We start from the raw sequence: 12,758 nt of genomic DNA on the forward strand, positions 1-12,758 counted from the left end.
TCGTTACAGAAGAAACTGCAAAGACAATGCCCAGTGTGCAAAGATCAATTACTCATCCCCAATTCTGGCTACCAGACCTTCTCGGTTCCAATCCCTGGAGCTCGGCAAGAATCAGGTTGGCCAGAATCACCGGCCGGACAGGTTTAGCCCTGAAGACCCTCGCATTCCTTTCATTCCACAGCTACCAAACTGTCAAGGCACCAGGGAGTCAGGCATCCTTCTAGCTTCTTTTGCAAAACGCTTCCTGACGGTCAGCTACCAAGTGATCAGGGCAGCGTCTCGGTCTGGCGCCATCCTCTGCCAACCCCAGCGTCGTAGAACCTTAAACCGAACCTCTCTGCTATAAACGCAACCAATAAGCAGATATGGTCCAAATACTCCACCTCTTGCGAACAGAGTGCGCACTTTCCATCGTATTAAGTGTGATGTATCCATAAAGCTGTTTATGCTAGTACAATGAATACTGAGAGTGCGTACGTGCCGCCTCAATCAAAAGAAGAAGAAGAAGAAGAAGTGTGATATATACAGCTTCAATCTGGTAGCGTGAATTGCCTGAAAATTAGACTGTACCATGCTACCGTGCACAGCTAGCATATATATAGCTCACGGAAGCATCTGCTAGAAGATGCAGAAGTCGTCTAGCTCGCTGCGCACGTCCTGGTTCCTGAGCTTGGCCATCGCCGACTTCTCGATCTTCCTGATCCACTCCTTGGACACGCGGTAGATGCGGCCGATCTGCTCCAGCGACATGCACCTGCCGTCCTCCAGCCCGTGCCGCAGCTTCAGCACGCGCCCTTCCCGCGCCGGCAGCCTCTCCAGCACCACCAGCAGCCTCTCCCTCAGCTGCGCCCGGAAGATGGCCTCGTCGGCGGCCTCCAGAGACGGGTCCGGGATCACCTCCTGCGTGCAAAAGATCAGGTGTTGTTCGTCAGAACCAGAATGTCTATATATTCAGAACTGTGTGTGCAATGGATTCATACCGTGAACTTTGCATTCTGACCGATCCCGATCTCGGAGTAGAGCGACAGGACCTTGCGAGAGCACTTGCGCGCCAGCCTGACGTTGGCCACGGACACGCCGACCACGGCGGCGATCTCTGAATCCGACGGGTTCCTCCCTTGGCTGTACCGGATCGCGCGCCGCGCCTCCTTCACCTTGCGGATGATGCACTCCATTCTTGCCTGCACTTCAATTATTGTGATGGATTCACCAGCACACGTTTTTTTTTCTGACAGGAACAAACTGGAAAATTAAACATGTCATCGGCAAATGGTTGCAGAGAGAGGCATACCGGCAGCAGGGTGACTCCTGAATTTTCGGCAAGCAGAGCTAGCATCCCTTTCCTGATCCAGTACTTGACGTATGTGGAGAATTTGCACCCCTTCCGGCTGTCGAACTTCTCGGCGCCATCAAGGACGCCCATCTTCCCAGCCTGCAGCATTGCCATTCCAATAAGCAAGATCAGTCAGTAAAGATGGTTTTGTCAATGCTTATACGGGAGACTATAAAAAAGGGTCACTGAAGATGCAATGTTGCAACCTGAAGTAGATCGTCGAAAGCCGTCCCCATTCCGGTGTATGTTCTTGCAATGTACCGGACGAGCCACTCGGTGGTCACTATCAGCCTCTCTCGGCAGCAGTACCCCGCATGCAGCCTGCTCTTCAGCTCTGCCTCATCAACTCCAGCTGCCTCTGCCCACCTCTGATAGCTCACCTCCTCCCCCTCCTTTACCATATCATCTCTGATCTTCTCAAGGTTCGCACATTCCTGGCCGGGAAACATAGTAAACAGTTCAACCAAGATCTTAAAGAATACAACATTGTCTAATGGCATTCACTAATAAAATCAAGAATTCTGTTGGAGACGACATAGTACCTTGATGGTAACTAACAATGATGATTGTTCACGTACAATGGTCCTTCTCCTGCCCGGATAATTTTTCCACTCGGATATAAACTGACTACTACTAGACTTGCGCGATTTCTTCGATCTTCTTGGATTTATCTTCACAGAGATCTTGGAGGCCTTTTCTGATGCTCTCATTCTTTTCTGTTTCCTCTCTTGACTCTTGCCACTCCGAACGATTACTTCAGCATCTTGCTCCTTCAGAGGAGTCTCTGGGTCAAACCTGATGACTTTGTCAAGCAGAGACAAATCTGGTTCATGTGAGGTCTGTGTTAGGGTGTCTAGGGTGGCCATGGACATAGACGCGTTAAACGATCCCAGAGCTCCAAGCTGTTCAATATGTACAAGGATATCCTTTTCCAGCATTTTCAAGTCTTTGCCGGCCAAACTAGTCTCCAATGCCTGAAGGTTTTTCATTAACAAGCCAAACTGTAGATTGCTATCTGTGTAATTGCTATCCAGCCAGAATAATGTCTCTTCATCCATCCAGTCATACTGTAAATTTCTGTCAAGAGCGTCATCAAGGACCTTCCTTTCTGCCTGCAATTCTTATTGTAAATATTTTTGCGATACCAAGATTGAATAGAGAAAGAAAAGGCCATGTTCATCATAGAGCCATGAGGAAGACCTTGGGTTTCGTCAAACTGCTTGACTTGTTCTCTGTGATCTGAAGCACACTGGATGAAGATGCAAAACCGGTCGCAATGTCCCGGCCATGGTATTTGCGGCGCTTTAGCACGAGATGCAAGGCCAGTGCTGCAAGGGATTCAGAAGAAATGGACCTTCCCCCTACTGTAAACAACACAGAAAGGAGAACAAGCTATTGAGTCAGTCATGACATTCATTCTTGGAAAAAAGAAAAGGTGTAATAATGACATATTTGCATGGCACAAATAGCATTTCAGTCAGGTGATCATATTTATTAGTATCACAAACAGTAGTATCCTCTATTTCAGCGATCAAAAAGAAAGGAACATACTCCACAGAAAATAACAGCAAAGAAAATATACATGTGACTAGTCATCACTCATCAGAAGATTAGCAGTTGAGCACTCACATGGATGGGGAGACTGTTTCGGGGGATGGGCCGCCATCATCCACGAGGAGGAAGACGACGAGGACGATGGACAGCACGAGGCGCCAGGCCTGCCTTGCATCATCTGAAGACCCATACAGACGCAGCTCCTGTCTTGCAGTAATGGCACACGAAGGCCGGATGGGGAGGACGAGGGATAGCAGCAGCGAGGAACAGGGATAGAAGAGAACTGGGGCCGAGCTGCCTGCTACCGGTACTGAGCAGTTGAGCACCCTATCCAGGTCTCGTATTTTGGTTGGCCCTGCTAGGCACAGGAATGGGTCCGTTTCGTTGGTGACCCTGTGGCTGGCCAAGCCAAAATTTGTCCATGGCCTGCACAATTGGCTGTCGTTTGCTTTAGTGCCAAACTTGGGTAGGCCCTGAAAAATCTCGGGCTGAAAGCCTGAAAGCGAGTTGGGATCTTTTCCAGTCAGATATTTATGCTCCTCTTCCGGCACTCAGATTCTTTCCTTCTTTCCCTCCGCTCTCGTGAAGGTGCGGGGGAATCAGGAGCACGTGGAGAGCGTTTCAGCACGTGTGCGCAATTTCGCATGGGAAATGCGTACTCCCTACGGATATTAATAATAATAAATTAAATCCGCCTGTACAGCATCGAGGTTGCTGTGGTGTAGTGGTTATCACGTCAGTCTTACACACTGAAGGTCTCCAGTTCGATCCTGGGCAGTAACAGTTTTTTACCCTGATGTGCTTTTTTTTAATAAAAAAAACCCGGATCCATTGATGATAATACAGGAACATAGTTAATACTTGGGATTTTTTTTTCCCATGATGCGGTCGTCATTCCTTTAAAAAAAATTCAGCGAGGCAGCTTGACATTCAGTATCAGAAATGTAGCAGTAAGTTTTTTTAGGAGAAATGTAGCAGTAAGTTTTTTTAGGAGAAATGTAGCAGTAAGTTGATGTGTTTTTTTAAAAATAAAAATCGAATCCATTGATCCTTGGCGCATAATAATACAAGCACAGTTAATACCTGGGATTTTTTCCCCATAACGCTCCCGTCATTCATTTCAAAAATAAAAAAAATGACGCGCACATGTCTGTCTTGAACCAACGAGGTAGTTCGACATTCAGCATCAGAAATGTAACAGTAAGTTCATTTATCATAAGGAGTATCTAACTTGGTGCAAATATTATCGAGTTGCTGAAAGGCTCTTCTTGATTCTTCATTTGAAATAGACAGACTTAAGATCATACTACAGATGGGCATTTTCCCATTAGAAAATCGGGAGTTTGAAAGATCACCAACAAATCCAAGTAAACATTTTAGTTCCTTCCAATATTTAGTTTTCGAGTAAGATTAGCGTACCAGTGCTGATTAGTTATACAGGCCGTAGGCCAAGCCAAAATCTTGTGCTATGTGTACATAGCCAATATTTAGTATTCGGATATTAGCATTAGTACCACTAGTTAGGGACAAAGTGTGCCACCGTGCCTCCTCCTTAATATTGGGCCGTCCTTGTATGTCTGTAAACCACACATGGTGGTCCCAAAAAAATTCCGAAATGAAAATGACACGACTTGGGTTTGTAACTTAAACACACAGCCAGTGACTACTTCCAAAACGCTGCAAAGCATAGATATTAAGCAAATTCGCGTGCTCTAGATAAACATCGTCAATCCAAATATGAACAGAAACTACCAGTGGATAACGCAAAGCGCAGGACCAAATTAAGTTAGCTTAACCAGGCTGCGATTGTATTCAGCACACATGGTCGTCCAGTCATCCCTGCACCAAGGTACACCGCCTCTCTGAGTTTACAGGCTACAGCACCCTTCTTGCTACGATGAGCACCCTCCATAATTCTGGGATATCAGTCATCCAGCAAGTCCAAACTTGCAAAGGTTACAGTGCGCAGCTGCATTATAGGAAATCAACAACACGCTATGTTTGTTTAACCATCTCAAAAGACCGAAGTGGCTCAATGATTTAGCAGCATATGTAACTTCCCCGCCTCTAAAGAGATAGCTTTGGATAGGAGCGCTTGGAGACTAGCTATTAATGTGCCTGAACCTTGAACTTATTTCTTTCGGGTTTCATCTCTAGCCTACCCCAACTTGCTTGGGAAAAAAGGCTATGTTGTTGTTGTTGTTGTTGTATGTAACTTCCCCGCCTATCTCACTGCCTGAACCACCATCTCTGGATCGCAGAAATGGGTGTCTGGAGGAATGGGCAATAGCGGTGGATGTATGGATTTACAATCCTCCCAATTTTCGCCCAGGCACTCTGGTGATAGCTGGATGTCACTGGAGCATGGTACATCAGCTTCAACACCTGCACAATATACAAACATGTGGAAGACACTGGTAAGTGATGCAATAAAAAACAATGCAGCGGGTGCTGACTGTTGATATAAGTAGCTTAGAAAAGAGCAGCAATGCACCTGAAAGCTGATAGCTACAAATAATAACCTACTTGCTATTGCCAACCAAATGGTAACCAGTTGTTGATGGACAAAAAGCAGGACCGAAGATATATATATTGAATTTCTTGGATTAGAATGATACAGAAAACAATGTAAATCACTACATATGGCCAGAGGTACACAGAGGTTAGGAATTACATGGAGTGAAACAGCACAGGGTGACATCGTACTAATCCCTTAGCTATCCAGTGCATGGAGAGATGAAATGCAAAAAGGGAAGGGTGAATGTTTGGAGGATAACTCACCTGCCAGTACATGATCGTCTGAATTATGCTACGGCGCCACCTGCAACATTAAAAAAAAAGTACAGGTCGAAATCTGCAATTATTCAGACAAAATTAAAATTTCAGAATTATCTGGATAACTGAATAAACGTACGAGAACAATGATATGATCAGGAGAAAGCCCAAGGCGATTTCAGCATTTGAACTAAGGAGACTCAGTGTAGTATTGTTTGTCTCTACCCAAAGACAAGGTTCTTCCAAGTATCTCCTGAAAAAGGAAATCAATACAGCATTGAGAAATGGACACTGGGTACCGGTTGTGACTTATGAGGATACAGAAACAAACTTCACAGATAGTGGAGCATACAGTTACCTGTAGAAAGATGATCGAACGAAATTACGCCTTAGGAATCTGGCTACATGATCAAGTGCCCAGCAGAGCACAGGTAGTGCAGCAACTGTTACAAATATAAAATTATAAGCAGAAGCATAAAGCAGCAAAAAGGAGATATCAGGGTCACGAACTTGCAAGAGAAAAAGTGCATCTTACTCTTTAAGTGCAATTGAGATGTGAAGAGCATAGAAGAGAACATTAAATGGATAAAATCCTTGGTTGCAAGTACAGACTGTAACCAAGCCCGAATTGCTGGCATGTTCCATGCTCTTGGTTTCTTTACACAAAAAGGAACATCTGATCAAAGTCCCTCCCGGTAAAAAAATATTCATTCTTCAGATAGGCAGGCACTTACCCCATAAGTACTGTATAGAGAATATCCTGAGGATAATATTGTTCCCAGTAATGAAAGTTTGCAAGCTCTGTCAGCAAGGTGTTTTGGAAGAATTGGAAGCATTCCCAGACCAGCAACTACAAGTACCTGAAAATAATAATTTGATCACGCCCAAGTATATGGTACGTGGCAAGGTTAATGTCCAAAAAAGAGTAGCAGGACCAAGATACCAAAAATAAATAAAAACGTGACAGGTTGATGGCTCAGAGATTGATGCCATGTCCTTAAGGATTACCGAAATAGGCGAAATTATAGAATCAAACAGAACAATGGAACATCTTCTACGGTTCTACCAGCAGGTCTTTTAGGCATACATAAAGACCCGTTACCAAAAAGAAAAGGTGGCTTATTGCTTACCCAGGCATTGATGGAGAAATGTATAGTCCGTGCATCAAACCGTAAAGGGTTGACAGCACTGTCCGTTTGTGTTGGCGGTGGCCGCGGTGGTGCTGACCTCGAAGTAGACCCTGCACATGAAATGGACTCAGCTAACAGATAGATGTGAATGATGGATCCTATGGTCAGTAAAAAGCTCAAAAAGTACATGCTTTACCTGAGTTACAAGCCCTGAGATTCTCATTGGATGGCGATGATGAAGACCTTACATCTGGCCTGTTCTGTTGAGTGGAACCGGTGAATGACATTGGCTCAACCACCAGATCACGGTCCTATGAAAATAAAAGAAGAAATAAAATGCATGAACCACTGTATTGATTCATTCTTTAGTGTCACACAAGTGGTAATATTAACTAAAATGATAAGCAAACACAATGGCAAGAATATGTTTTCTCATTTTGTTAGCTTTATGTACAAACAAGCTTCTTCTGTGGATCTGCCTGCATGGTTGTATAAGAATATCCTGATTGAACTCATAGATGGCTTGTATATACAGCATAAACAAACAAAGTAAGAATGGACATGTTGCACATCCGTCATCAGGAATAAAAAACTTGAAGGAGATGGAGTTCAAGTTTCAAAATGCTTGCTAGACTGTCTGTAACAGGACGAACAAATTACTGGAAACCTAGTTGTGGCACCAAGTTCATTGCACATCATAGCTTACTATCAAGTGGAAATAACATCCAGGGTTCGAAGCAAGGAATACATCGAAACGAACATGCGGCCTTCAAGGACAGCCTACATTAAGCAATCAGGTGGCAACGGGCATCCCATCTGCAATACTGCCGTCGCCAGTGAAGCAAGCAGCGTGCCGCGGCAGATCCTAGTTCCTAGTACCGAACAAGCTCAATTCAACAAGCTCAAGCAACCCCAGCACATGTACCCAGAACGACCGCGCTTCCGTACGGAAAGCGCGTCAGATCCTACTAGTACCCACTACCCAACGCGGACGGACGGCTCGAGGAACAGCAGCAGCAGGGGAAGGAATTGAGGAATCGAAGCTAGGAGAGGGGAGGCGTGGGCAAGGGCGACGGCAGCAGGCAGCAGCTATCGAGTGGGTCGGTGGGTACTCACGATGTATCGCTGGTAGAACTTGCGCTTGTAGTGGTCGATGACGTCGGGGCGGGAGGCGAGGTTCGGCGGCACGAGGATGTTGGACCAGTAGCCGGACCAGCGCGCGTCGCCCTCGTAGTCGTACGCCGCCGCCGCCGCCCGCTTCTCCGCCTGCTCCGCGTCCGCCCCGGACCCCGCCATCGCCGGGGCTGGAGCGCCTGGGGTTGGGGTTTTTTCGGTTTCGGTCGACGAAGACAAGCAGAGTGGTGACCCGAGTTGGGGAATTTTGGCTGGCGACGCCCAAGGAAACCGATGCGGATGCCCGATGCGTGGCTGACCGAGTGGGTGCCGCCGGTCGGGTGAGGCGGTGAGTGAGACGACTAGACGAGACGAGCAGGCTCGGCTCCTCCGCTGTCTGTCACTGGGTCGGCTTCTCCTTGTTGAGTTGTGGGCCATGTAAATCTGGACCTAGGGCCCAGAACGTTGGGCTTGGGTCCTGGTGGGCCGACTCAAAGGACCCGAATTGTTGGGTAGCACGTTTTGGGGACCTTCGTGAGAATTTTGGGGAGCAAGAATATAAATTTCAGAAAGAAAGTGGCATACAAAAATTCACAGAATCAGTATCCTCTTGGAAACTTCCCTCAATATGATCCTTTTTTTAACGGACCTCAATATGAATTTTTAGCGGACTGTAAAATTGTAAATTACAGAAAAAGACTGGCACCCAGAGGATGAGAGGATCTGCTTCCGCCTTCCGCCTTCCGCCTTCCGCCTTCCGCCTCACAAGCGCGCGCGCAGATGCTACCAGCCACAAGGACGCGTGGAGCCAACCCGCGGCGTATCGCAACGCAACACGTCAGGCAGGCCGCCTTTTGACTCACCCAATTCCTAAACATGGCTTGGCACGGGAGCAGACACGGACAAAAAAATATATGAGGAACAAATGCATCTAATCTGGCCGCTTTCCAGCCTGTACCTCGTCGTAGGCTGCTTCCGATCTGCCCCTCGTCAGATCTGATCCGGTCTGGTCTTGCTAATCGCACGTCGACGAGTCTTCCTCGCCACGGAACAGGATCCAGCACATGCCCTCGCAGGGTGCAAATGGATAATTTCTGGGTGCACCTTCAACTCTCTTTAGTTCAAAATATTATATTAGTTTTTTAAAATAAAATTTATTTTTAAAAAATAATACAAAAATTTGAACTTAAAAAGAATTGGATATGCCTGGCATCCTATTCCCTCATTTCTTGTTTCGGCGACCGCGGCCCGTCCGTGGGTGGAAGTGGGAACAAACAGAGAGCTGGTTTGGAGCGATGCCCTGGGACGGCGTGGCGTTGCCGGCAGAAGCTTCCTTCTTCCACTTCCAGTTGCAGGAGGAAACTTGCAGCGCACAGCACTCTGCAGAAAAAGATTTCCCTTTCAGAAGGAAGCTTGGATGCCAAGGAAATAACTAAAGCAAATGCTCGCACCACTACCTTTATTTTCTATAAACAAGAAATGACTTTATTCGGTTAGTTTTCAAGTATTACAGTGTGTGAACTCTGAATACGAATATGATATTATTGAAAGTGGGTTTCACTATAGGATCAACGCTGGAAGGAATCAACAACAGCCAAAAGGATGAAAGCCTGTTCCAAAAGCTCCATTTGCAATTGGACACAAACCCAGGCTTGTGGTAATGTGATGTCATCTTTTTTCTCTGACGTAAGACCATGCTCGAGTTGTTGGACGAGCACAATAATTTTATTCTTTTTAGACGAAAAGTCATCCATCACTTGGTCACTCCCAACTCGCCTATAAATGGCAGCCCAGCTCCACGGTTCCATTCCCAATTCAACATCAACTCCTCCTTTCCCCTCCTTTCTCAGCAAACCAGCCTCATCCTCTCATACCACTCACAGTTCCACATCAAGAACAAATAAGAAGAGGAAAAGAACTAGAAGAGGGGACCAAGGATCTGATCACCATGGCGTCCTACGACAAGGCCTTCGAGTCCTACAAGAAGGCCCTCACCACCGCAGCGTCCGTCGCGGCATCTCTGATGCTGGTGCGCAGCGTGGTGAACGAGGTGGTGCCGTACGAGGTGCGCGAGATGCTCTTCTCCAGCTTCGGCTACCTGCGCTCGCACATGTCATCGCAGCACACCATCATCGTTGAGAAGAAGAACGATGGATTCACCAACAACCACATCTACAACGCCGTGAGGATGTACCTCGCTACACGCATCAACACCGACCTGCAGCAGCGTCTGCGGGTCAGCAGCATGGACGAAAATGACAAGATGATGATCAGCATGGCGGAGGGAGAGGAGATGCTGGATGTTTATGAAGGAACAGAATTCAAATGGTGCCTCATCTGTCAAGACAACTCAAGTGACTCCAGCAATGGCAATGGCAGTCCAAACGAGGTCTCCTTCGAGGTTAGCTTCCACAAGAATCACAAGGAAAAAGCCCTCAAATCATACTTCCCATTCATTTTGGCCACAGCCAAGGACATTAAAGCTCAGGAGAGAACTCTCAGGATATACATGACTGAATACTCAAGCGAGTGGTCCCCAATTGACCTCCACCACCCATCTACATTTGACACACTTGCCATGGACCAGAAGCTGAAGCAGTCCATCATCGATGACCTTAACAGGTTCATCAAGAGAAAGGATTACTATAAGAAGATCGGCAGGGCATGGAAGCGGGGGTACCTGCTGTATGGTCCACCTGGGACCGGCAAGTCCAGCCTGATTGCAGCCATGGCCAACCATCTCAGGTTTGACATATATGATCTCGAGCTAACTGGGGTCAATTCCAACTCAGACCTTAGAAGGCTTCTTGTTGGCATGAGCAACCGATCCATTCTAGTTGTTGAAGATATTGACTGCACCATCGATCTGAAACAAAGGGAGGAAGGTGAGGGGCATGACAAGTCGAATTCTACAGAAGAAAACAAGGGAGACGACAAGGTCAGTAACTTCGAATTGACGAATTCAGAGCACATCATGTGCATCTCATCTAATTTTGATTCCAACGCTTCCTCACTTGTCCTGATGAGAACCTGGATATTCTGAACAGGTAACGCTGTCTGGCCTGCTCAACTTTGTTGATGGGCTGTGGTCAACAAGCGGGGAAGAAAGGATCATTGTCTTCACAACCAATTACAAGGAGCGGCTCGACCCAGCACTATTGCGGCCTGGAAGGATGGACATGCACATCCACATGGGGTATTGCACCCAAGAGTCTTTCCGAATCCTTGCCAACAACTATCACTCCATCGACTACCATGACACATATCCAGAGATTGAGAAACTGATCAAGGAGGTGACAGTGACACCAGCAGAGGTTGCTGAGGTTCTGATGAGGAATGATGACACTGATTCTGCGCTCCATGATCTTGTCGATTATCTGAAGTCAAAAATGATAGAAACCAATGAGATCAAGACTGAACACAAGGAAGCAAATAAACAACTGAATGAGAAGGAAGACAACAGAGATAGTGACCAAAAATAGAACCCCAGTGCAATTCCCTCCAAAATGTGGAAAAAACTGGAATTCTGGAAATGAAGAGAAAGCATTTTGCCGTCTGTGTGGAAGCTAACAACTATCAAAAGGTGTGAGTATCATATAGCATAGATAGATCCTACAGGAGACCTATTGGGGTTTGCATATTGTAGATCAATCAGGTGCATTGGTACTAGCAGTGTGTCTGCAGAGTTCTGTTAGTACTGCCACAATAGCATGTATATAGAATTACAGATATGCAGAATCCATATGGCTTCTTATATGAAACTACAAACATGGCATTGCCTTGTAAATGCCAATGTTGGAAAGTGAATACCAGTACTATATTGTTATTCAACTACAGTCATTTCCCATGGAGGTCATGCATTTCACACAATTTATCCTTGCGACATCAGAGATTGGGGAGCGGATTAAAGAGGGGACGGTGACATCTGCAGAGGTTGCTGAAGTTCTAGTGAGGAAGATGCAACATGATCTTGTTGGTCTTCAGAAGTCGAAGATGAAACATGCTAATCGAATCAAAACTAGCCACAAGGTTGCAAATAACCAGCTGGATGAGAAGAGAGATGACAGAGACACTGATGAAAATGAAATCCCAAGCAGTTACCCTCAAAATAAAAGGAAAGAAATAAAATACAGGAATTTGAAAGCTGCTAGTAGATTATGTAGAAAGTAACAATAGTTCCATTGACAAATGTTTGATTGTCTGAGATTAGAAACTTGTGCTTTTGGAGTGATTAAGGGCGCTGATACTTTAACATTGTGCATCCAGATAAATTTGTAAGTACTGTATCAACAAAGAGTGTAGGACTCTGCAATATCAATATGGCATTATATTTATGTATAATGTATTTTCCCTAAACATGGCGTCCTCCATTTCGCACTGCATAATGGAAAAATATATAATTCTTATGGAAGCGGAAGCAGATAGAATAGTAACGATTAAGAACAAGAAGACCTGAGCTTAACTACCTGGTTGAGATACCTATAACTGGGTAGAAGGTAATGGAAAATGTGGAGAATTAGCAATGCTACAATTCATCTCAACATAGTCTCTACAGAAACATATATAACAGAAGCAAGCACGTGAAAGGCAATTTTTGAAACAAGCACTGGTGGGCCTAGCGCCATGTACATTCTTGATTTCCCGTATCAGAATGTAAGGAGGAGGGTAGTTTTACCTCCAAATCCTCGCTCAACTCGGAGGGACGAGGACATCGGAGCAGTACTCCGCCTACGGCGCGTCGCTTCGTAGCCGTACGCCGCAGCCGCGCACCCGCTTCTGCTCCGGATCCGGCTCTACCCGCGCCATCCTTCCCCTCGCGGTGGTTGGCCCATCGACGCCGAGGGGGAAGACGT

General features: G+C 46.1%; 3 protein-coding genes and 1 non-coding gene across 5 annotated transcripts; 2 read left to right on the plus strand and 2 right to left on the minus strand.

The window, feature by feature from the left end:
• Nucleotides 1-386: 386 nt before the first annotated feature.
• LOC120700476 (RNA polymerase sigma factor sigC-like) lies at nucleotides 387-3,275 on the minus strand. Its single transcript, XM_039984734.1, has 7 exons — nucleotides 2,963-3,275; nucleotides 2,534-2,697; nucleotides 1,876-2,445; nucleotides 1,540-1,767; nucleotides 1,292-1,432; nucleotides 981-1,181; nucleotides 387-900 (listed from the first exon to the last, which is right to left on the minus strand). Exons 1-7 carry the CDS (start codon nucleotides 3,075-3,077, stop codon nucleotides 619-621), a joined length of 1,701 nt encoding a protein of 566 aa, XP_039840668.1. The 5' UTR covers nucleotides 3,078-3,275; the 3' UTR covers nucleotides 387-618.
• A 322-nt stretch (nucleotides 3,276-3,597) lies between these two features.
• On the plus strand, nucleotides 3,598-3,670 carry TRNAV-UAC. Its single transcript has one exon. It is a non-coding gene; the product is annotated as a tRNA-Val (tRNA).
• A 998-nt stretch (nucleotides 3,671-4,668) lies between these two features.
• LOC120700478 lies at nucleotides 4,669-8,235 on the minus strand. Of its 2 annotated transcripts, XM_039984737.1 has the most exons (10): nucleotides 7,909-8,235; nucleotides 6,989-7,103; nucleotides 6,793-6,902; nucleotides 6,397-6,522; nucleotides 6,198-6,318; nucleotides 6,021-6,105; nucleotides 5,802-5,915; nucleotides 5,669-5,708; nucleotides 5,112-5,272; nucleotides 4,669-4,952 (listed from the first exon to the last, which is right to left on the minus strand). In XM_039984737.1, the coding sequence occupies exons 1-9, from the start codon at nucleotides 8,086-8,088 to the stop codon at nucleotides 5,117-5,119; spliced, it is 1,047 nt and encodes a 348-aa protein (XP_039840671.1). In that variant the 5' UTR covers nucleotides 8,089-8,235; the 3' UTR covers nucleotides 4,669-4,952; nucleotides 5,112-5,116. The 2 variants fall into 2 exon arrangements, with proteins under 2 accessions (XP_039840671.1, XP_039840672.1); XM_039984738.1 differs by lacking the exon at nucleotides 4,669-4,952 and having other exon boundaries at nucleotides 5,126-5,274; nucleotides 5,699-5,708; nucleotides 7,909-8,231.
• A 1,461-nt stretch (nucleotides 8,236-9,696) lies between these two features.
• LOC120700477 (AAA-ATPase At3g50940-like) lies at nucleotides 9,697-12,239 on the plus strand. Its single transcript, XM_039984736.1, has 2 exons — nucleotides 9,697-10,843; nucleotides 10,953-12,239. The coding sequence occupies exons 1-2, from the start codon at nucleotides 9,854-9,856 to the stop codon at nucleotides 11,385-11,387; spliced, it is 1,425 nt and encodes a 474-aa protein (XP_039840670.1). The 5' UTR covers nucleotides 9,697-9,853; the 3' UTR covers nucleotides 11,388-12,239.
• The last annotated feature ends 519 nt before the right edge of the window (nucleotides 12,240-12,758 follow it).

This window comes from Panicum virgatum, chromosome 3K (assembly GCF_016808335.1).
Source record: "Panicum virgatum strain AP13 chromosome 3K, P.virgatum_v5, whole genome shotgun sequence".
Classification (NCBI taxonomy): domain Eukaryota; kingdom Viridiplantae; phylum Streptophyta; class Magnoliopsida; order Poales; family Poaceae; genus Panicum; species Panicum virgatum.